The 21,494-nt window shown below is 43.6% G+C and overlaps 1 protein-coding gene across 1 annotated transcript in view; it reads left to right on the plus strand.

Annotated features, from left to right (window-relative positions):
- LOC141259319 (probable cation-transporting ATPase 13A4) overlaps positions 1-21,494 on the plus strand; it is a 279,585-nt gene that overhangs the window by 148,985 nt on the left and 109,106 nt on the right. Inside the window, exons 13-17 of the mRNA XM_073675074.1 lie at positions 7,937-7,998; positions 12,155-12,305; positions 12,398-12,475; positions 12,622-12,778; positions 19,075-19,192. Of these exons, the coding sequence (XP_073531175.1) occupies positions 7,937-7,998; positions 12,155-12,305; positions 12,398-12,475; positions 12,622-12,778; positions 19,075-19,192 (566 nt within the window). The remainder of the gene's footprint in view (positions 1-7,936; positions 7,999-12,154; positions 12,306-12,397; positions 12,476-12,621; positions 12,779-19,074; positions 19,193-21,494) is intronic.

Raw genomic sequence — 21,494 nt, forward strand, 5'->3', positions numbered from 1 at the left:
TCCTCCATTCCTGGTATGTGTGGCCTCCTCAATCCAAGTATCCTGGTATGTGTGGCCTCCTCAATGCCCTAATCCCTGGTATGTGTGGCCTCCTCAATCCCCCAATCCTGGTATGTGTGGCCTCCTCAATCCCCCAATTCTGGTATGTGTGGCTTCCTCAATCCCCCAATCCTGGTATGTGTGGCCCCCTCAATCCCACAATCCCTGGTATGTGTGGTCCCCTCAATCCCACAATCCCTGGTATGTGTGGCCTCCTCAATCCCCCAATCCTGGTATGTGTGGCCCCCTCAATCCCACTATCCCTGGTATGTGTGGTCCCCTCAATCCCACAATCCCTGGTATGTGTGGCCTCCTCAATCCCCCAATCCTAGTATGTGTGGCCTCCTAAATCCCCCAGTCCTGGTAAGTGTGGCCTCCTAAATCCCCAAATCCTGGTATGTGTGGCCTCCTCAATCCCCCAATTCTGGTATGTGTGGCTTCCTCAATCCCCCAATCGTGGTATGTGTGGCCTCCTCAATCCCCCAATTCTGGTATTTGTGGCCTCCTCAATCCCCCAATCCTGGTATGTGTGGTCTCCTTAACCCCTCAATCCTGGTATGTGTGGCCTACTCAATCCCCAAATCCTGGTATGTGTGGCCTCCTCAATCCGCAAATCCTGGTATGTGTGGCCTCCTCAATCCCCAAATCCTGGTATGTGTGGCCTCCTCAATCCCCCAATCCTGGTATGTGTGGCCTCCTCAACCCCTCAATCCTGGTCTGTGTGGCCTCAACCCCTCAATCCTGGTATGTGTGGCCTCCTCAATCTCCCAATCCTGGTATGTGTGGCCTCCTCAATCCTGGTATGTGTGGCCTCCTCAACCCCCCAATCCTGGTATGTGTGGCCTTTTCAATCCCCAAATGCTGGTATGTGTGGCCTCCTCAATCCCCCAATCCTGGTATGTGTGGCCTCCTCTACCCCCCAATCCTGGTATGTGTGGCCTCCTCAACCCCTCAATCCTGGTATGTGTGGCCTCCTCAATCCCCCAATCCTGGTATGTGTGGCCTCCTCAACACCTCAATCCTGGTATGTGTGGCCTCCTCAACCCCCCAATTCTGGTATGTGTGGCCTCCTCAATACCCCAATCCTGGTATGTGTGGCCTCCTCAACCCTCCAATCCTGGTATGTGTGGCCTTTTCAATCCCCAAATCCTGGTATGTGTGGCCTCCTCAATCCCCAAGTCCTGGCATGTGTGGCCTCCTCAACCCCCCAATCCTGATATGTGTGGCCTCCTCAATCCCCCATTCCTGGTATGTGTGACCTCCTCAACCCCCCATTCCTGGTATGTGTGGCCTCCTCAAACCCCCAATCCTGGTATGTGTGGCCTCCTCAATCCCCCATTCCTGGTATGTGTGGCCTCCTCAATCCCCAAATCCTGGTATGTGTGGCCTCCTCAATCCCCAAATCCTGGTATGTGCGGCCTCCTCAATCCCCAAATCCTGGTATGTGTGGCCTCCTCAATCCTCCATTCCTGGTATGTGTGGCCTCCTCAATCCAAGTATCCTGGTATGTGTGGCCTCCTCAATGCCCTAATCCCTGGTATGTGTGGCCTCCTCAATCCCCTAATCCCTGGTATGTGTAGCCTCCTCAATCCCCAAATCCTGGTAAGTGTGGCCTCCTCAATCCCCCATTCCTGGTATGTGTGGCCTCCTCAATCTCCCAATCCTGGTATGTGTGGCCTCCTCAATCCTGGTATGTGTGGCCTCCTCAACCCCTGAATCCTGGTCTGTGTGGCCTCAACACCTCAATCCTGGTATGTGTGGCCTCCTCAATCCCCCAATCCTGGTATGTGTGGCCTCCTCAATCCTGGTATGTGTTGCCTTATCAATCCCCAAATCCTGGTATGTGTGGCCTCCTCAATCCCCCAATCCTGGTATGTGTGGCCTCCTCAACCCCCCAATCCTGGTATGTGTGGCCTCCTCAATCCCCCAATCCTGGTATGTGTGGCCTCCTCAACCCCTCAATCCTGGTATGTGTGGCCTCCTCAATCCCCCAATCCTGGTATGTGTGGCCTCCTCAACCCCTCAATCCTGGTATGTGTGGCCTCCTCAACCCCCCAATCCTGGTATGTGTGGCATCCTCAATCCCCCAATCCTGATATGTGTGGCCTCCTCAATCCCCCATTCCTGGTATGTGAGGCCTCCTCAACCCCCCATTCCTGGTATGTGTGGCCTCCTCAAACCCTCAATCCTGGTATGTGTGGCCTCCTCAATCCCCCATTCCTGGTATGTGTGGCCTCCTCAATCCCCTAATCCCTGGTATGTGTGGCCTCCTCAATCCCCAAATCCTGTTAAGTGTGGCCTCCTCAATCCCCCATTCCTGGTATGTGTGGCCTCCTCAATCCCCCATTCCTGGTATGTGTGGCCTCCTCAATCCAAGTATCCTGGTATGTGTGGCTTCCTCATACCCCCAATCACTGCACACATAAAACAATAAACACTTATACTCACCTTCCTTCCTCACCTCTGCTCCAGCGCTGAGTCCTGTCTGCAGCAGCTCATGTCGGCATCTGAGCTGCGCGCGCTCTCAGAAACCGAGGTGAGCTGCTGCCGGCACATTCAATCCTCTCCACGCCGGGACTATGGGCGTGAAGAAGCGTGAATATGCTTTCTCTTTAGCAGCGGGCACTGACAGCAGGAGCCGGGGCTCAGCGCTCCTCCGTGCCCTCTGCTGAAGAGAATGAATATTCCCTCTTCTCCACGCCCATGGGAGTGGAGAAGAAGGAATATTCATGTCCCTTTAGCAGCGGGCACCCGTGATAGCTGCAGCAGCGGCTACAGCGTGTGCCCCGCTCCTCCACTGCCGCAACCCGCTCCTCTGCTGACGCAACCTCCTACTCACCTATCCTCCTCGTTCCCACGCTGCTTGGGGCCCTCACGGGCCCCCTCCGGCCACGGGCCCCATAGTAGTGGCGTGGTCTGCCGCCATTGGCGGTACGCCACTGCATGCATAAAACAAACACACTCATACACACATATCCAAATACACACATATACACCCTAACTTTCCATGCTAGACGTGTCACTTAGAAAATTCTTCCTTCTTCCCTCATTCAGTGACAACATACAGTACAGACCAAAAGTTTGGACACACCTTCTCATTTAAAGATTTTTCTGTATTTTCATGACTATGAAAATTGTACATTCACACTGAAGGCATCAAAACTATGAATTAACACATGTGGAATTATATAGTTAACAAAAAAGTGTGAAACAACTGAAAATATGTCTTATATTCTAGGTTCTTCAAAGTAGCCACCTTTGCTTTGATGACTGCTTTGCACACTCTTGGCATTCTCTTGATGAGCTTCAAGAGGTAGTCACCGGAAATGGTTTTCACTTCACAAGTGTGCCCTGTCAAGTTTAATAAGTGGGATTTCTTGCCTTATAAATGGGGTTGGGACCATCAGTTGTGTTGTGCTGAAGTCTGGTGGATACACAGCTGATAGTCCTACTGAATACACTGTTAGAATTTGTATTATGGCAAGACAAAAGCAGCTAAGTAAAGAAAAACGAGTGGCCATCATTACTTTAAGAAATGAAGGTCAGTCAGTCCGAAAAATTGGGCAAACTTTGAAAGTGTCCCCAAGTGCAGCTGCAAAAATCATCAAGCGCTACAAAGAAACTGACTCACATGAGGACCGCCCCAGTAAAGTAAGACCAAGAGTCACCTCTGCTTCTGAGGATAAGTTTATCCGAGTCACCAGCCTCATAAATCGCAGGTTAATAGCAGCTCAGATTAGAGACCAGGTCAATGTCACACAGAGTTCTAGCAGCAGACACATCTCTTCAACAACTGTTAAGAGGAGACTTTGTGCAGCAGGCCTGCATGGTAAAATAGCTGCTAGGAAACCACTGCTAAGGACAGGCAACACGCAGAAGAGACTTGTTTGGGCTAAAGAACACAAGAATGGACATTAGACCAGTGGAAATCTGTGCTTTGATCTGATGAGTCCAAATTTGAGATCTTTGGTTCCAACCACCATGTCTTTGTGCGACGCAGAAAAGGTGAACGGATGGACTCTACATGCTTGGTTCCCACCGTGAAGTAAGGAGGAGGAGGTGTGATGGTGTGAGGGTGCTTTTCTGGTGACACTGTTGGGGATTTATTCAAAATTGAAGGCATACTGAACCAGCATGGCTACCACAGCATTTTGCAGCGGCATGCTATTCCATCCAGTTTGCGTTTAGTTGGACCATCATTTATTTTTCAACAGGACAATGACCCCAAACACACCTTCAGGCTGTGTAATGGCTATTTGACCAAGAAGGAGGGTGATGGGGTGCTATGCCAGATGACCTGGCCTCCACAGCCACCTGACATGAACCAAATCGAGATGGTTTGGGGTGAGCTGGACCGCAGAGTGAAGGCGAAAGGACCAACAATTGCTAAGCATCTCAGGGAACTCCTTCAAGATTGTTGGAAGACCATTTCCAGTGACTACCTCTTGAAGCTCATCAAGAGAATGCCAAGAGTGTGCAATGCAGTCATCAAAGCAAAAGGTGGCTACTTTGAAGAACCTAGAATATTAGACATATTTTCAGTTGTTTCACGCTTTTTTGTTACGTATATAATTCCACTTGTGTTAATTCATAGTTTTGATGTCTTCAGTGTGAATGTACAATTTCCATAGTCATGAAAATACAGAAAAATCTTTAAATGAGAAGGTGTGTCCAAACTTTTGTTCTCTACTGTATGCACAACTGGGAGGGAGGTAACGCAGTTGATAACCACTATAAGTATATGATAAGAGTACCAGAACCACCTTCACCACATGAATATAGTGCTAAAACCACGATCGTTACATAAATAGAGCACCACAATGACCATCAGTACATGAATCAATCACCAGAACCATCATCAGTTTAAAAATACAGCATCAGTATATGAATACATCACCTAAATTAGTACAGTGATCAACTGCAAACTAAGGTCAGCTCCTGCCATATACATTTGTATCACATGAACCTGTAGTTTCCAGCATAATCTTAACAATGGTAAGGAGATACTGGGAGTTGCTGTTATAAACAATCATCAGACTGCAGACCATACAGAAACCACAGTATTGATTAGTCACAGTCAGCATCACAAATATACATTTACATGCAGGTACCTTATAGGTGATGTCTTCTCCGGACTAATTTTCTTTATTTTCCTCTCCATCTTATCTAGATGCTGTGATGACTTTTACATCCACAGCTCATCTCTGGAGACTTAACTCTTCTCTAGCCTACTGCTGCACATCCCAACGTGGTGCTCCTAAGCAGTGTTATTAAATTGCCCCCTGTATAAACATATCTGCCACTGTTTTGCCCTTAAATGAATAATTGCCACTCTCTGTGCTTCTTGCACAAAATATGACCCCACACTGTCCCTCTTATAATACATGGGCTTCACTCTGTCCTCTTTTATAAAATATTGCTTTCACACTGTCCTTTCTTATGAACATATGGGCCCTAAGCTGACCCTCCTTATAAATATGGATTGCACAGTGGCCTTACCTCTAATTATCCCCCCATGCCATTCCCTTCTCAATTCTATGCCTGCTAATGCCCTTCCCTTTCCTCACTGTCCCTTGATTGCTGCCCCCTCTACCCACTGTCACTATCCACACTGTCACCCAATTCTGTCCATTTCAATGCTGCTCTATCCTCTCTGCCCCCTTTTCACAGGTCAAACTAAAATAAATATAAATAGAACTATCTTCAGCTCCAATAAGGAGTGCTCACTTTTGTCACTATCTTCAATACCATTTTGCTCCAGGCCTCTGCATCACTCCTCTTATTTATATATAACCTCATTCTGCAGTGTATGACCCCTCTCCTCTACATAAAGCCTCAATCTGCAGAACATCACTCCTTTCAGACTACTATTCACATCCCTATCTTTCAGAACATCACTCCTTTCAGCCCTCTATTAACAATTCCCTTCTGAAGAAGATCACTTCTTTTTGCCCTCTGTTCACAACCCTATCCGACAGTACATTAATCCTTTTTGCTGCCTATTCATAGTGCTATCCTGTAATATATCACTCCTCTCATTTAAATAAAGCCCCTTTCTGCAGAAAATCACTCCTTTCAGTCCCATATTCACAGCTACTGTACATCCTGCAGAACATCGCTTGTTTTTGCCCCCCCATTCAAAGTCCATTCCTACAGCACAGTTTTTGCCCCTGTTTACAGCCCTATCTCGCAGTGCATTAATCCTTCTTGCTCCCTATTCATAACCCCATCCTGCAATATATCACTCCTCTCATTAATATACAGACCCACACTGCAGAAAATCACTCGTTTCAGTCCCCTATTTACAGCTCCATCTTGTAGAACACCACTCCTTTTTGCCCCCTATTCACAGCCACATCCTGCGGAACATCACTCCTTTTTACCCTCAATTAATAGCCCCCTCCTGCAGTAAGTCACTCACTCCTCTTACTTGCATACACAACCACTGGTGTTGCTTCCTGTTATGAACATTGCATTGTTATATGGAAGGCTCCACCCCATCCTATGATATCATCCCTAATAGCAGCAGCCCCAGTCTCGACCAGCTGAGTGTAAGGGAGAAGCTGGGTACCGAGCTCTCAGAATTAGGATGCAGTCAGGTGTCATGGCGTATGACTGTGTTCCTCATATTTAGTGAGGAGACAGCGTGAAGAAACTAAGCTGTCTCCTTATTAAATATTAAAAAGAACAGGAATGGTGCAACCCCTTGTAGCCTGGCGGTCTGCCCCCTGTGCAATCACTAGTATGCTACCTCTTTCTCATTGCTCTGAATGCTCTGTGGGAAAGATTAGTCCTACCAGTTATGCCTAACTTCACTTATTAAAAACAGTAGAGGTGGAGTTCACAATCAGTCGGTTCCCATTAAAATAGGACAATTGTAAATCAATGAATTCCAACAGTTCATCTGTGCTGAATGTAAGTACATACACAGTGGCACAGGAGCTTATCGGACACTGTCTTTTTACTTCTAAAGGGTCACATTCAGGACTGTGTTACATTACACAGCCATACTAATTACCCCCTCCTGAATATCAAAAAGTTATCCCTTACTTCACCCATACCATAACCTCTAAAGCTCTATAACTTTTATCCCAAGCCCTACTTCTTTATGGGTCTATTTTTGTTATTGCAATCCTTTACTCAAAAATTCCAATTCATCTCTCTCTAGACCCTACGTCAAGATTCCTAAGTTCTATATACCTACAGTAGGTCCTGACTCTCTCTATCCAGGCTGTTATCTCAAGGGCCTTGATTGTCTTTCAACTACAGTACATACCTGTTTTTCAGAGCAGTTTTCTTGTTTATTCAGACCCTGCACTTCAAGGGTCCCATTACACATTACCTAGACCCTACATTTATTGAGTCCCAGCCACATTAACCCTTGAAGCACCTACATTTAGACTGATATTATTTCTCCAGTCACAGCAGGCTTCCCCTAAGCCAACCCCACCAAGACATTACACAGCCAGCCTCAGTGGTAGTATGCTGAGAGCACGGTATTTTCCTAAATGGCCCCTTCAGTAGCTCAGGTATTTACTCATGGTCACAGTGTTTAGCTCACCATCTATTCCATGTTAGACATGCCGGATCTGCTCTAGGGCTTGTCAGCACACGTGGACTGCTTCTTCCAAGTGCAATGACACACCCTCAGTGCACTTCTAGTCTGATTTGCATATGTCTTCATCTTTAGATTTATCATGACTGGCACTTCAGATCTTTACAAAAAATTTATAATTTTTATTATGGGACTGGCACTTGCACAACCATACCACTGCTTCCATAAGTAAAAAGTTGCTGACAGGTTCCCTTTAAAGCTTTATTTTGTTTCACTTCATTGCCACATGTGAAAAGTTATTTTTTTTTAATATCTTTAAAATGAAATCTTTTAATATTATAGACAGGAACTTTAACAGAAGACGGCCTTGATTTAATGGGTATGATACCATCAGAAGGTTCAAGGTACAGTCTACCTATTTTGTTTCATATTTTTGTTGGATATATTTTTATTATAAAACATATGTAAAGGATCTTGGTAATGTTGTGGATGATGTTTAACTAGATATACTACCAGACAGCTAAGTAAAAGAAAATCCTAATATATAATAAACTTGCAAAGATGCGCATGATGAGATCATAGTTTCAACTTAAAACCTGGCAACGCATAGAATATTGTGCAATACGTCAGGCACATGTGTACAGAGAACATGCAGTCGGGCTAAAGGAAGTAATAATTATTTGGATTAGATTAAACAGAGATTAACACATTTGGTAATAGTTTCAATTAGTGGTCAGATGTAAGGCTTTCTGTAAGGGGCATTATATGGCATCTATATGACAAAGGTAAGAAACACAGTAATTCATGGTATTTATCATATTAGTCAGGAAGGATTTTCATCATGATTATGAGGAAATTGGTATTTGCCCCATAGGCAGTAACATAAATATATTTTATGCTGTCCTAGACACCAAGAATGCATCTAATCATGTGTCATTGCAATTATATCAATCTTGGGGTGTATTTGTGTGAACAGGATTGGCGTGTCCCTATCTATAGTCCAACACAAATATTTAACTGATGGACCCAAGGACACGATTAAATGGATACATAAAAAATAACCATCCAGTCACATGCTAGGGAAGAAGACCCTTACATGAAAAGAAATATATAGATGTGAATATGAGCACCACAGCTATGAGTACCCAGTGGTATATACAATAAATAGTTAATTCATAAGCTGTGGGTAGACATAGCAGTGACTAAATCAGAAAAGTGTAGATGGTGATATACCTAAAACAGGATCTGCTGGATAAGAGTGAAGCCCACCCCTTCTTCCCTAGCATGTGACTGGATGGTTATTTTTTATATATTCATTAAACAAATCCAATTTTTATATATTTCTTTATACTGTTGTACAATATGTGATATGTCACCGATTGAGTGTATGCGCCTCATATAGGCTTTTTCCTTTTTGGTTCTCTAACACAAATATTTGTTGTTCCTGTCAGTTAAAGCTCAATACTGAGACAATACCATCCGTGTAATATAACTAAACAGTGATAAATGCCACCATATAGTGTAATATATAATATCAATAAAAATCAAGGGTCTGTCTTGGGCCCGATATTATTTAATATATTTATTAATGATCTAGTGGAAGGGTTGCATAGTAAAATAGCAATATTTGCAGATGATACTAAACTTTGTAAAGTAGTTAATACAGATGAGGATAGGGCACAGCTACAGGAGGATTTAGGTAAATTGGGGAGCTGGGCCAAAAAATGGCAAATGGGGTTCAATGCCGATAAATGTAAGGTCATGCACATGGGAAAGAAAAACAGCAGTCACCCATACTTATTAAATGGGAAACCGTTGGGGAAATCTGACATGGAGAAGGATCTGGGCGTCTTGGTTAACAGCAAATTAAATTGGAGTGCCCAGTGTCAGGCAGCAGCTGCGAAGGCAAATAGAGTCATGGCATGCATCAGAAGAGGAATAGGGGCATATGATGAGAACATTGTTCTTCCTCTGTATAAAGCGCTGGTAAGGCCGCACTTAGAATATTGTGCACAGTTCTTGGCTCCGGTGCTCAGGAAAGACATATTGGAGCTAGACAGGGTACAAAGGAGGGCGACTAAGGTAATAAAGGGAATAGAGGGACTAGAAGACCCAGAGAGGTTGTCAAAATTAGGCCTATTTACGTTGGAAAAGAGAAGGCTTAGGGGAGACCTCATAAACATGTATAAATACATCAGGGGGCAGTACAGAGATCTCTCCCATGACCTGTTTATACCAAGGATGGTAACAAAGACGAGGGGGCACACTATGCGTCTGGAGGAAAGGAGGTTCCTGCACCAGCATAGAAGTGGATTCTTTACGGTCAGAGCCGTGAGACTCTGGAACTCTCTGGGAGGGGAAGTGGTGATGTCCAACTCACTTAATGAGTTCAAGAGAGGCCAGGACGCCTTTCTTGAGAACAATAAAATTGCATCTTATGCTTAGTGATAGTTAATTAATCCAGGGATTTAATCTGACTGCCAGGTTGGAGTCGGGAAGTGAATTTTTCCTCAATGAAGTAAATTGGCCTATACCGCATGTTTTTTTTTTGCCTTCCCCTGGATCAACGCTGCAGAATAGCTGCAGTGCACAAGAACTAGGCTGAACTGGATGGATGCTTGTCTTTTTTCAGCTTTTTAAACTATGTAACTATGTAACTATCACTGATGTACAATACAAAGTTATATTGTGGTACCGTGTTAGCCAGAACAATTGATGTAAATACTTTTATACCCAAAAATGACAAAGGTATTCTTGGAGTGACACCTTTATTGGCTAACCAGAAAAAATATATAGGCATTAGGCAAGCTTTCAGAGGATCCTTCTTCAGGCAGGATTACAAAACTGAAATACTCCATCCACATAAGAGTTACATGACAAGTTATACAGTGCATTTCACCGACTAATCCAATTGGAGTAATAATAAAATTTAACTTTTATTTTATTAAGAATAAAATTACCAACATTACCAAACAACACAAGTATAAAGGTGAAAAAATGTAAATATTCACCAGCAACTATTCAAGGGAGGTATCAACTGTCTATATTCCTCTTGTTAAAGTGCTGTGCGTACAGGATATCATCCTACAATTCATTAAAACAATAAATCAGAAAAGGGATTTCTCTGGAACATACTGACATTCCTATGGTAAGAAATCATCTCAGCGGCAAAATGTTTTTAATTATGTTGCTCTTTATCTGTGGACCATAATAGGTAGGTTCTGTGAAGCCTAGCATGCACTGTCATTAGCATATCATTGTCCTATATCAGCTAATAGATGGCTTATAGTTGCTGGAGATTCTGCCCTGCACATTTCTTCACTAATTCAATCACTGCCATGAATCATCAGGGGCTGGCAATATTCAACCATAGTTTGTAATGTCTTTAGGTACGATACACTGTGTTTACAAACTGATAGTAAATCGTTATGATTGCTAGCCGCCAAGTTATGCAGTGCACAAATAATACAGCTAAAAAGTACACCATTACCCCACCATGCTGTTTGACAGCTTTAATACATGTGAGGAATGCCTAAGAAACAGGCATTCCTCACATGTATTAAAGCTGTCAAACAGTCGCAAATCATGCACACGGAGTGACTCAAATATAACACCCGAGCACGCCGAAGATACTCGGAAAACACCCGAACATGCTCGTAAATCTCGAGTAACGAGCATGCTCGCTAATCACTAATAGGCATACAATTATAGACTGCTGAAAAAAGCCCTACCTGTATGCCTCATATCAGATGCCTTGTTGCTGATAAATCATCTTTTAACCATTACTGTAAATTACATCTTCCAGGCTATGAGGGGGACGCTGCCCGGAAGATAACACTACCTCCGCACTTCATTATCATATGTATTGCCTTCCATCAGTGTCACTCTGTCCTTGTAATGTCAGCCACTTGAGCATAACTCTTGCACATGCGCATTACTGTTCTCCTCTTTCCTCCACAGTCTTCCACCCTTCTATAGACACAGGCATCAAGTGCCTTCTGTGCAAATGCTGTTCCTAGCTTCATTAGACGCATGTGTCCGAGAACAGTAGTAATGGCACCTGCGCAGAAGACACCTGATGCCTGTGCCTATAGAAGGATGGAAGAATGCGGAGGAAAGAGGAGAACAGTTATGCGCACGCACAAGATTTCCTCTCATGCGACTTACATGACAGAGACAGAGTGACGCTGATGGAGCTGAGATATATGCAGATAAAGTGCGGAGGCAGAGTAATCTTCAAGGCAGCGTCCTCCCCAGAACCTGGAAGAGGGAGGTAATTTACATAAAGTTTAGATAGGTCAAATGTGGTGACAGATTCCCTTTAAGCAACCCCCTAAGTTCTGCAACTCTAGACAACTTCTTACAGGTGCCTAGAGGGACATACGCTCCTGCTCTTCTGAATGGTTTTTATCTTCCTTTTGATCAGCATTGTGGAATGATAGGTAGAACTAGATGGCTTTTTGTTTTAATTTCAATACTGCAAACTATACTACTATGTGACCTCAATGAGTTAAGGTAGGACTTACATTATTTCTATATTTGTTATATATTTGTTCTTAGTTTTCAGACAATGATTACTCAAAAACAGATTAATGAGCTTTCATGGGGATCCCTACTTGCTGCAATGACATGCTGTCATTCTATCATCATGCTTGATGGGAAATTACAAGGCGATCCTTTGGATCTTAAAATGTTTGAAGCCACCGGCTGGGTGAGGTTTTTATAATAAAATGAGAATAAAATGTTTTGCAAATGAGCATATAGCAGAAGCCACTAATTTACGATTATCCTATATGTTTCCAGGTACTAGATGAGACTCGCTCAGATGAAAACTCTTCACAAAATATTATTGTCAAGCCTGGGCCCAACTCAAAAATGATGGTAAGTGAATAAATCACTATTGAAGGGTTATCCTCTTGGTTTTACAATTCTGAAGATATACTAGTTTTGCTTAAATTAATATATTATTTGTTTATTCACTGACAAAATCACACATCATTCGTCACTGCATTTTACCCTTTTCATAGGATAAAGTGGAGGGAATAAAAGTTCTTTTCCAATATCCATTTTCTTCTGTTATGCAACGCATGTCCGTTATCACTGAGGTTACTGGAGAAGATGATCTGATTGTGTACATGAAGGGAGCTCCGGAGATGGTGGCCAGTTTTTGCAAAAAAGAATCAGGTATTAGGTTTATACAAATCCACATATACATTCTGTACTTCTATGAATTTTAAGAATTCCTTAGAGAACAGCATGTCTTCCAGGACATACAATTGTATTTCAGTTCAGGGAACATTACACAGAATCATTTAAGAAAATTACTCAATGTAAATGTATTTGAATATCTTAAGTAGCCTCTTAAAGGGAATGGAATTGCTTGACTAGTTCTTGGCTGTTTTTCACATGTCTGCTATCAGTGTGTTGACAGTCCACCTAAGTCCTTTGCATGGATCAGTAGAAGGTGACATACAGGCATTTAGAGAATTTAGGTCTAATCTACTAAATTATACAAATAGATTTAGTTCACTGGATATAATATGGATTGTAAAATCATTTTTATATTAGATCACTGTTATAAATCCACATTAACTGGAGGAAGACATTATAAATAGTGATGAGCGAATGTGCTCGCCACTGCTCGGTACTCGCCCGAGCATCATGGTGCTCGACAAGCTCGGCGAGTATTTCCGGGGTTGCTCGGCGGGAACTCGAGTCCCCTCCCTGCATGTTTGGCGCTCTTTAGAGAGCCAATGAAGATGCAGGGATTGCCTGCTACGCACTGTAATGCCTTAGCCATGTTGGTTGTGGGCTTAACAGTGATTGGCTGGCCGCACAGCATCATCAGGGGTATATAAGACCAGACGCCACTATGCTCGTCACAGTCTCCCCCGGAAACAGGCAGTGTAGGGAGAGCTGCTGCTGCGTCAGGGAGAGATTTGCTTGTTTATAGTTAGTATAGGTATTCCACAACATATATACTGCTCTGGCAAAATTAAGAGACCACTGCAAAATTTTAATTTTCTCGGATTTTTCTCTTTATAGGTATATTTTTGAGTAAAATGTACATTGTTGTTTTAGTCTATAAACTACAGACAACATGTCTCTGAAATTCAAAGCTAAAAATGTTGTATTTATTTGCAGCAAATGATAAAGTGTCAAATACTAAACAAGAAACAGTGCTTTCAGACCTCAAATTACTCATGTTTTAACTCAATATTTGGTGGACTAACCATGATTTTGAATCACAGCTTCCCTGCGTCTTGGCTTGCTTTCCACCAGTTTTTCCATGCTTTCCAATAGAAAACTGTTCAGTGGTCTCTTAATTTTTGCCAGAGCTGTATATATATCCATCTGAACTAACAGTCCTTCTGAGGACTAATCCAGCTGCATATAATCAGTTCTAGGCAGGAGTTGGGCAGGCAGGCAGTGTATGTGGCAGACTGCAGTGCATATAGCGCAAGAGTGTCCATTGAACGTCCTGTCTGCTGCTGCTGTAATAATTACAGATATTTGTAGACATAGCCCCTGATATCAGGGGCCAGGGCAAATTTTCTTTTGATCTTAATCCTGGTTATTTGCTTAAAAAGCAATCCAGAGTACAACATTTTTCTGCTCTACAGTATTTGCTTGCTAGCTCTGCAGAATACAGCCAGATCTGTTCCATATTGCAGCGATAAAAACCCAGAAATCTGAACTGAACGTGGAAAATATTGGCCTCCTTTTCCATTCTGTTGCAGTGTATCGGTCAAGCTATTCACACTAGGTATCTGTGAAGAATAGTATTAATAAATTACAAGTCTGATATTTAAAACCGTGGTTCTCTGTCAGACATATCACCTATAACAGCATTCCAAAATCAGCCATTTCGTCCATTTTCATTTCGTTGCAGTGTGTCGGTCAATCTATTCACACTAGGTTTTTGTATAGAATAATAATAGTAAATTACAGGCCTGCTATTTAAAACCGTGGTTCTCTTTCAGACATATCATCTATAACAGTGTTCCAAAATCAGTCATTTCTTCCATTTTCATTTCGTTGCAGTGTGTCGGTCAAGCTATTCACACTAGGTCTCTGTGTAGAATAATATTAGTAAATTACAGGCCTGCTATTTAAAACCGTGGTTCTCTGTCAGACGTATCACATATAACTGCGTTCCAAAATCAGCCATTTCTCGTGAACGGGGAAAAGATTGTCCTCCATTTAAAATGGGCAAGGGGCGTGTCAAGGGACAGGGAAGTGGACGTGATGGTGATGGTGCATGCAGAGGACGAGTACGTGGCCGTGGGCAAGCTGAAATTGTGCCACAACAAACACCCTCATCTTGTCGCTCGACCTTCCTGTCCCAATTAATAGGGGGCCGCAGTACACCACTAGTGTATAGCAGTGTCAAAAGGTTGTTGGTTGGATAGCAGATAATGCTTCCAGTCACTTTGCCACCACAACCACCCTGTCTTCCACACGGTCAAGTCTCAGTAGCCGTGAGTCTGGACCGCATATTCTTCACCCTGATCCTCCTTCCTCCCACCATGCCGAGTGCCCGGAGACAACTGATTCCACACTGGGACACTCAGAAGAGCTGTTCACTTTTCCATTTGTAGATTCGTGCCTCTCGCCCGACCAGCTTCAAATGAGTCAAGAGGAGAACGCGTGTAGCAATGGCCAAATATTGAAGCAGCCACAGTCACACAAGGGCAGTGGTGGGAAAGTGCAATTACTGTCGCAAGAAGTGGATGATGATGATGAGACACAACTGCCAGAAAGTCAGGAGGAGGACCAGGGTGCGGAAGTGAAAGACGAGGTGGTGGATGATATAGTAACTGACCCAACCTGGCAGGGGGACATACAGAGCGAGGACAGCAGCACACAGGGGATGAGGCATAGCACTACAACAGGCAGTAAGAAGCAGTGTGGTGGCCACAGACACAAGGCGGGAAAGTGTTCCTCGTAATGCCAACACAACGGAAGTTGCCAGTACAACTGTGAGATTTTCCCGAGTCTGGTTGTTTTTTAAAGACTGTGCCGATAACCCCAAAAAGGCCATTTGCACCACCTGCCAGGCCAGCATCAGCAGGGGTAGCAAAACTAGCAGCCTGACCACCACCAGCATGATCAGGCACATGGCAGCAAAGCACACAACTAAGTGGGCCGAACCCCAGGGTCCAGAAACAGTGTCTGCGGGTGACACCACTGCTTCTTTCGCTGTTGTCCCCTGTCCATGGTGCATGCCAAGATGCCTCCCGTCCTGCATCTGTCATTGCACACTCTCAACTAGCACCATCAGCAAGCACAAATATGCAGCCAATGCCCCACAGGCCACACTAATAAATTCACACATTTCGCGAATGCTTGTGCTCGAAATGTTGCCTTTTAGGCTCATGGAGATGGAACCTTTCCGCAACCTGATGGCGGCAGCCGTCCCTTGGTACTCGGTTCCCTGCCACCACTATTTCTCCAGGTGTGCGATCCGCGCATTACAAGAGCACATGTCCCACAAAATAAGCTGTGCCCTCAACAATGCAGTTACTAGGAAAACCCAGCTAACCACGGACACATTGACAAGTGCGCAGGGATGGTACATCTCACACACTGGGTTAATATAATGGAAGCCGGGACCCAGTCGTCCTCCTGACGCCAAGGATTGCGGGCCCTGGGTTAATCAGGGTTGCCCCTGCATTCTACAGCTCCTGCACCTCCTCCTCCTCTTCAGCCTCCATCTGCGAAATGACCACATCAGTCACAAGCTGGAAGACCTGCAGCACTGCCGCGGCCAAGCAGCAACAGGCTGTGCTGAAGCTAAAATACTTAGGTGACAAACCACACAACACTGAAGAGTTGTGGACAGCTCTGAAAGAGCAGGCAGATCTGTAGCTGACACCACTGACCCTACAGCCAGGCATGGTTGTCTGCCGGATCTGCTTGTCAAAATATGCCGCCTGTGTGCCCATTTTAGAAAGTGAGATACAGCTTCTGCCGACCTTGCCATGCTTCAGCAGCATTTGCAGCTTCCAGCTCACTGACTGATCTGCTATGTCCCCACGCATTGGAACTCTACATTGCAGATGTTGGGAAGGATTTGTGAGCAGAAGAGGGCAGTTTTTGACTACCAGCATCAACAATGCCGTCGGTATTCAGGTCAGACTCCACACATAAAGAGTCCTCAGGAGTGGACATGGATGTCAGACATATGTACCAGCCTCCGAAAATTTGAAAACTCAACCAAGATGGTGAGCGGCGATGATGCCATAATAAGTGTCACCATCCCGCTTCTTTGTCTTCTGAAATGCTCTCTGTTCACAATAAAGGGATACATTGCAGGCAGAGCATGATGAACTGGAGCAAAGAACCATACAGGGTGATTCCACACAGCTTAGCCTCATCTCATCCCATCGTGGATTGGGTGACAATGAGGCAGAGGAGGAGGAAGAACAGAAGCTAGTTTCCTGCGCTATAGACAGTACTACCTGCACAACTTTCATACCGTTTGTTCAGCGTGGATGGCCTGAGGACAGGGAGGAGGAGGAAGAGGAGGAGAATGAGGAGGAGAGCATGGTCAGTCATTCTTTTGATGAGGACATGGAAGTCTTGCCTGTTAGCAGTCTGGCACATATGGCTGAGTTCATGTTATGCTGCCTTTCCCGTGACCCTCCTGTTGTCCAAATTTGGTTGACAGTCATTACTGATTGGTGACACTTCTAGACCCATGCTACAAGGAGAACTTTATATCTCTTATTCCCTTGAAGGACAGGCCAAATAAAATGATGCAGTACAAGTAGACCCTTGTTGCGGAATTATTTAAAAAATTCTCATCTGAAAACACTGGCGGCAGAGGTCACAGTTCATTGGACAACCAAGGAGTACAGGCAAGAGACACAAATGCAATCCAGCAGAGGCAGGGGAACTTGCAAATTTCTGGGACAGTTTTCTCAGACCCTCCCATCGCACAGGCCCTGAGGCGCAGGGTACTCTCCCAAGGAGGAAACAGGTTCGGAAGATGGTGAGGGAGTACCTCCATGATTCCTCCTCCATGATTCCTCTGTGCCTTATAATTATTGGGCATCCAAGCTGGACATGTGGCATGAACTGGCTCTCTACTCCTTGGAGGTTCTTGTCTCTTGCAAGGGGCATTTTCAGGAGTCCCTTTGACCTCTAAGTCTCTTGCAAGGGACACTTGAGTTCCTCCACATTTTTGGCAGCCATTGCATTCACTCCATAGGCAAACAGTATGGGAGACCCACTCCATTTTAGTGGGAGCATGTCGTACTCTTACTGTAGCCCAGCTCCATGTGTCTTTAAATTGTTGGTAGGGTTTTTCCTAAATTTTGGCAGCCGTTGGATTCACTGCATACCCTACAACTGTATAGCAGACCCTTTCCTTTCTGATAGGAACATATTGTTACTGTAGCCCAGCTCTATGTGTGTTTAAATTGTTAGTGGGGTTTTTCCTAAATTTGGTCAACCCTTCCAGTCACAGCATGGACATTACCACTATAGGAGACCCACTCATTTATAATGGGAATTTTTTTTTTACTGAGACCCTTCTCTATGTCTCTTCAAAGGGGTATTGGCTTGCGTCCAAATTGTTGGCAGCCCTTGCAGTCTCTGCATACGCAATAACAGTATAGGAGACCCACTATTTAATAATGGAAAAAAAAAAGCATAGACGACTGCTGGCCCTTTAAGAATAGTAAGGCTGTAAAAATAGTGTTTGTGATTTTCACAATCCTTCCTTCATAAATGAAACAGGATGTGTCTGATGATGTTTCACACATCACATGGCCAGATAAGGTGGTAAAATGTTAAAATGACATTTCCCGGTGAATCCATTTGTCACGGTTGAAAGCAATGCAAAAGTGCAAAAACGCATCAAAAACTCCACGTGTGAAAATAGCCCAAGGTGCGGAGGAGCATTTTTATTTTTGGTTATTTATTTTGCCTTACATACAAGTCATTACCCTGGAAAGGATGTTCCTTAACATATTTCCCAGGAAAATCTATTTTGGTTTCGTTTTTGTATGTTTTATTGTGAGACTGTAAAAATGACGTAATACCTCTGACAACATTATTGACAGCAGTGATTTGGGAGTCATAGATGCTTCCAGGGGTCTTTCCCATGCTGTTCCCATGTCATTTGAGCACTGTTTCATCGATTTGGGCAATTTTTAGGCCCTCTGCAGACCGCAGTTTCCCAAAAACTTACATTGGGCTCGTTACTCGGACTGATCACTCGAGCATTCCAATTTGCTCGACCCGAGCAACGAGTACCCGAGCATTTTAGTGTTCGCTCATCACTAATTATAAACTCTGTAATATAAGCACGCACTTTTTTAGAAATTAGTCAATTATTGGCACAATATATAGCTACACCAAGAAATAGATATCTCATAATGAAGCATGTATTAGATATAACTAACTATATAAAAATAACCAATTGAAATCAGTTGATGTATGGGATACTTATTTAGTATGTCTTTTTAAAGTTCCCAGTGGATTTTTGAAAGAACTAGAGCATTATACATTTCAAGGCTTGCGAGTGATTGGTGTGGCCTCCAAAACTCTGAAGAATGGCAACTGTGAAGACATACAGAGCATTGAAAGGTATGTAGCATAGCACTGTATAGAACTGTAAAAATGTTGCTACTGTATAAGCAGCAAAAAGCAAAAAATATATAAATAAATAAAATGAATAGCATAGTTTGCTATTGAAGTGAGAGATGATTGCTTAGGAATTGTAAAGTAATCACTCCTGATGGGTTACTCTCTGATAGAACTTTTTTGGAAGAGCACACTGTAAATACTGCAGAGTATTCCAGTTTCTGATTTGTATGTTAAAGGGGTTGTCCATTCCAAATCGATAAGTCTGCAGTCACTCTGCATTACACATACTTCCGGCCAGGGCCCGTCCAGTGGGTACAGCCTGGCTCAATAAACTTGTATTGAGCTGAGACCATGCCCCGACTATTAATGCAGCCGACCAGTGTGTGTGGGCAACTAGAGGGCGTGGCTTCACTCCATACAAGTGTATGGAGTGAGGCCACGCCCACTAGTTGGGCTCTGGACTGGAGTATATATAACGTATATGTAACCTCCGGTCCCGACTCGTCGACTCCCCCTAGCGTACGCACAGACTTATGAATAAAAAGACATTTCACAGCAACAAGACCTCTAATATGAGGAATACAGGTAAGTATAGATTTACATTTCTATCACCTGTATGCCCATATTAGAGGTCAGATAAGTGCCAGGGGGTGACAGATTCCCTTTAAATGTATTTATTTATTTTTTTGCTTAGCACAAGCTAATCCCGACAATATGTTTTGTATTGAAGAATGTGCAAAAGTCATTGTAAAGAGATGGGGAAGCAGAGTCAGCTGTGACATAGGCAAATGTGATTGGTGGATCCTGTGCTAACAGCTGTTAATAGAGGTGTCACCTGTTACTGTAACCCTGCCTCTCATGATAAAAAAAACTCCTGCAAACTCTTCCTGAAAGGATAGAAATTCTAAGTCTAAAACAATGTTTATTGTAAAAATGGCAAGATTAAAATATTTTTTTAAAACACCACTCCAGTGTTTTTTTCAGTGCTGGAGTGGTGCTTCTAATCTAAGGTCCCTGACCATAGTCTTATGCTTATCCGCTGATGTCGTCACCTTTTATTGCCATTGCTCCGGACCACCGGCACCATCTTGTGACAGCAACTTCTGATTGGCTGGATGTCAACTGTCAAAAGCTTGTGATCAGATAGAATCAAAAATAGATTCCTAATCAATTACTTAATCCATAAGTCAGTAATTCACCCTTTGATAAGTATATACTGTATATCAATATATATCTCAATCTAGTATAGATGGCAAGATATATAGAGTGGCAACCACATACATTTAATTAAAGTATAATTTTTATTATGACAACTAGAGATGAGCGTTGTTCTACTCGAACTGTTCGCCAATCTCAAATTCGAGCTGTTTTGGGCGGTGTTCGAGCCGGTCGGCGAACACGAACAATTTGAGAAAAATTCGGCTGTTCGAGGTTATGTTCGATAACTGTTCGTGCACCAAAATCATAACTGGATTTTTTCTCAGTAATGATGAAAATTAATGTTAATACGCAGTTTGAGTGTACAGCGGGGCGGGGGGAGGGGCAGGGGATGGATCTCTGCAGGAACAATGAAGATCTCCATTTTTTTTTCTCTTTCCCGCATTTGCAGTGGGGAGGTGCAATCTGTCAGCCTATCAGCAGCGCACACACGGAGCGAAGTGCTTTTTTTCACACAAGCAAGGGCATGTGTGATTGGCAGTGTATGTCACATGTCCTTGCCCTATAAGACCAAGCCATTTTCCCCGTCGCCACCATTTTCTCACTGCTGCAGCTGCGTGTTAGACGGCACCGCTGTTGCTGTGTGCGCTATACCTTGTTAATTTCAAGCCAATTTTCGCACAAATATACAGATAGCTTGGGAGTAGGGAATAGTTGTGATTGCAGTCCTTTTAAGGACTAGGTTACAGCATTTCCTACGACTTTTATCAGGCAGGTCTGTGCTCTTAAATAGATAGATTGTGGGAGTAAAGACTAATTGTAATTGGAGTCCTTTTCAGGACTAGGTTACATCAGTTCCTATCAGTTTTTGCCAGGCAGGTCTGTGCCAGTGCTGTGCAAGTTTTTTTCACAGCATTTGGCTGAATCTAGCAAAGCTAATCCTTTTTGGCCTATTGCAGAGTGTGTTAGTCAGTGGAGTAGCCTATCTGTGTTGCAAGATATACCACCTGTGTATAGAATACCAATTTTTTTACTGCACCTAGTGAAGTAAAATCTTTTGGGCATAGCATCATTCTATTAGTCCATCTATACTGACCTCCATCAGGTTGCAAACTGAATATAATTTTTTTCTGCATCTAGCTCT

Source organism: Phyllobates terribilis, unplaced genomic scaffold, assembly GCF_046119375.1.
Source record: "Phyllobates terribilis strain yellow unplaced genomic scaffold, ASM4611937v1 Scaffold_3__8_contigs__length_932513732, whole genome shotgun sequence".
NCBI classification, from domain to species: domain Eukaryota; kingdom Metazoa; phylum Chordata; class Amphibia; order Anura; family Dendrobatidae; genus Phyllobates; species Phyllobates terribilis.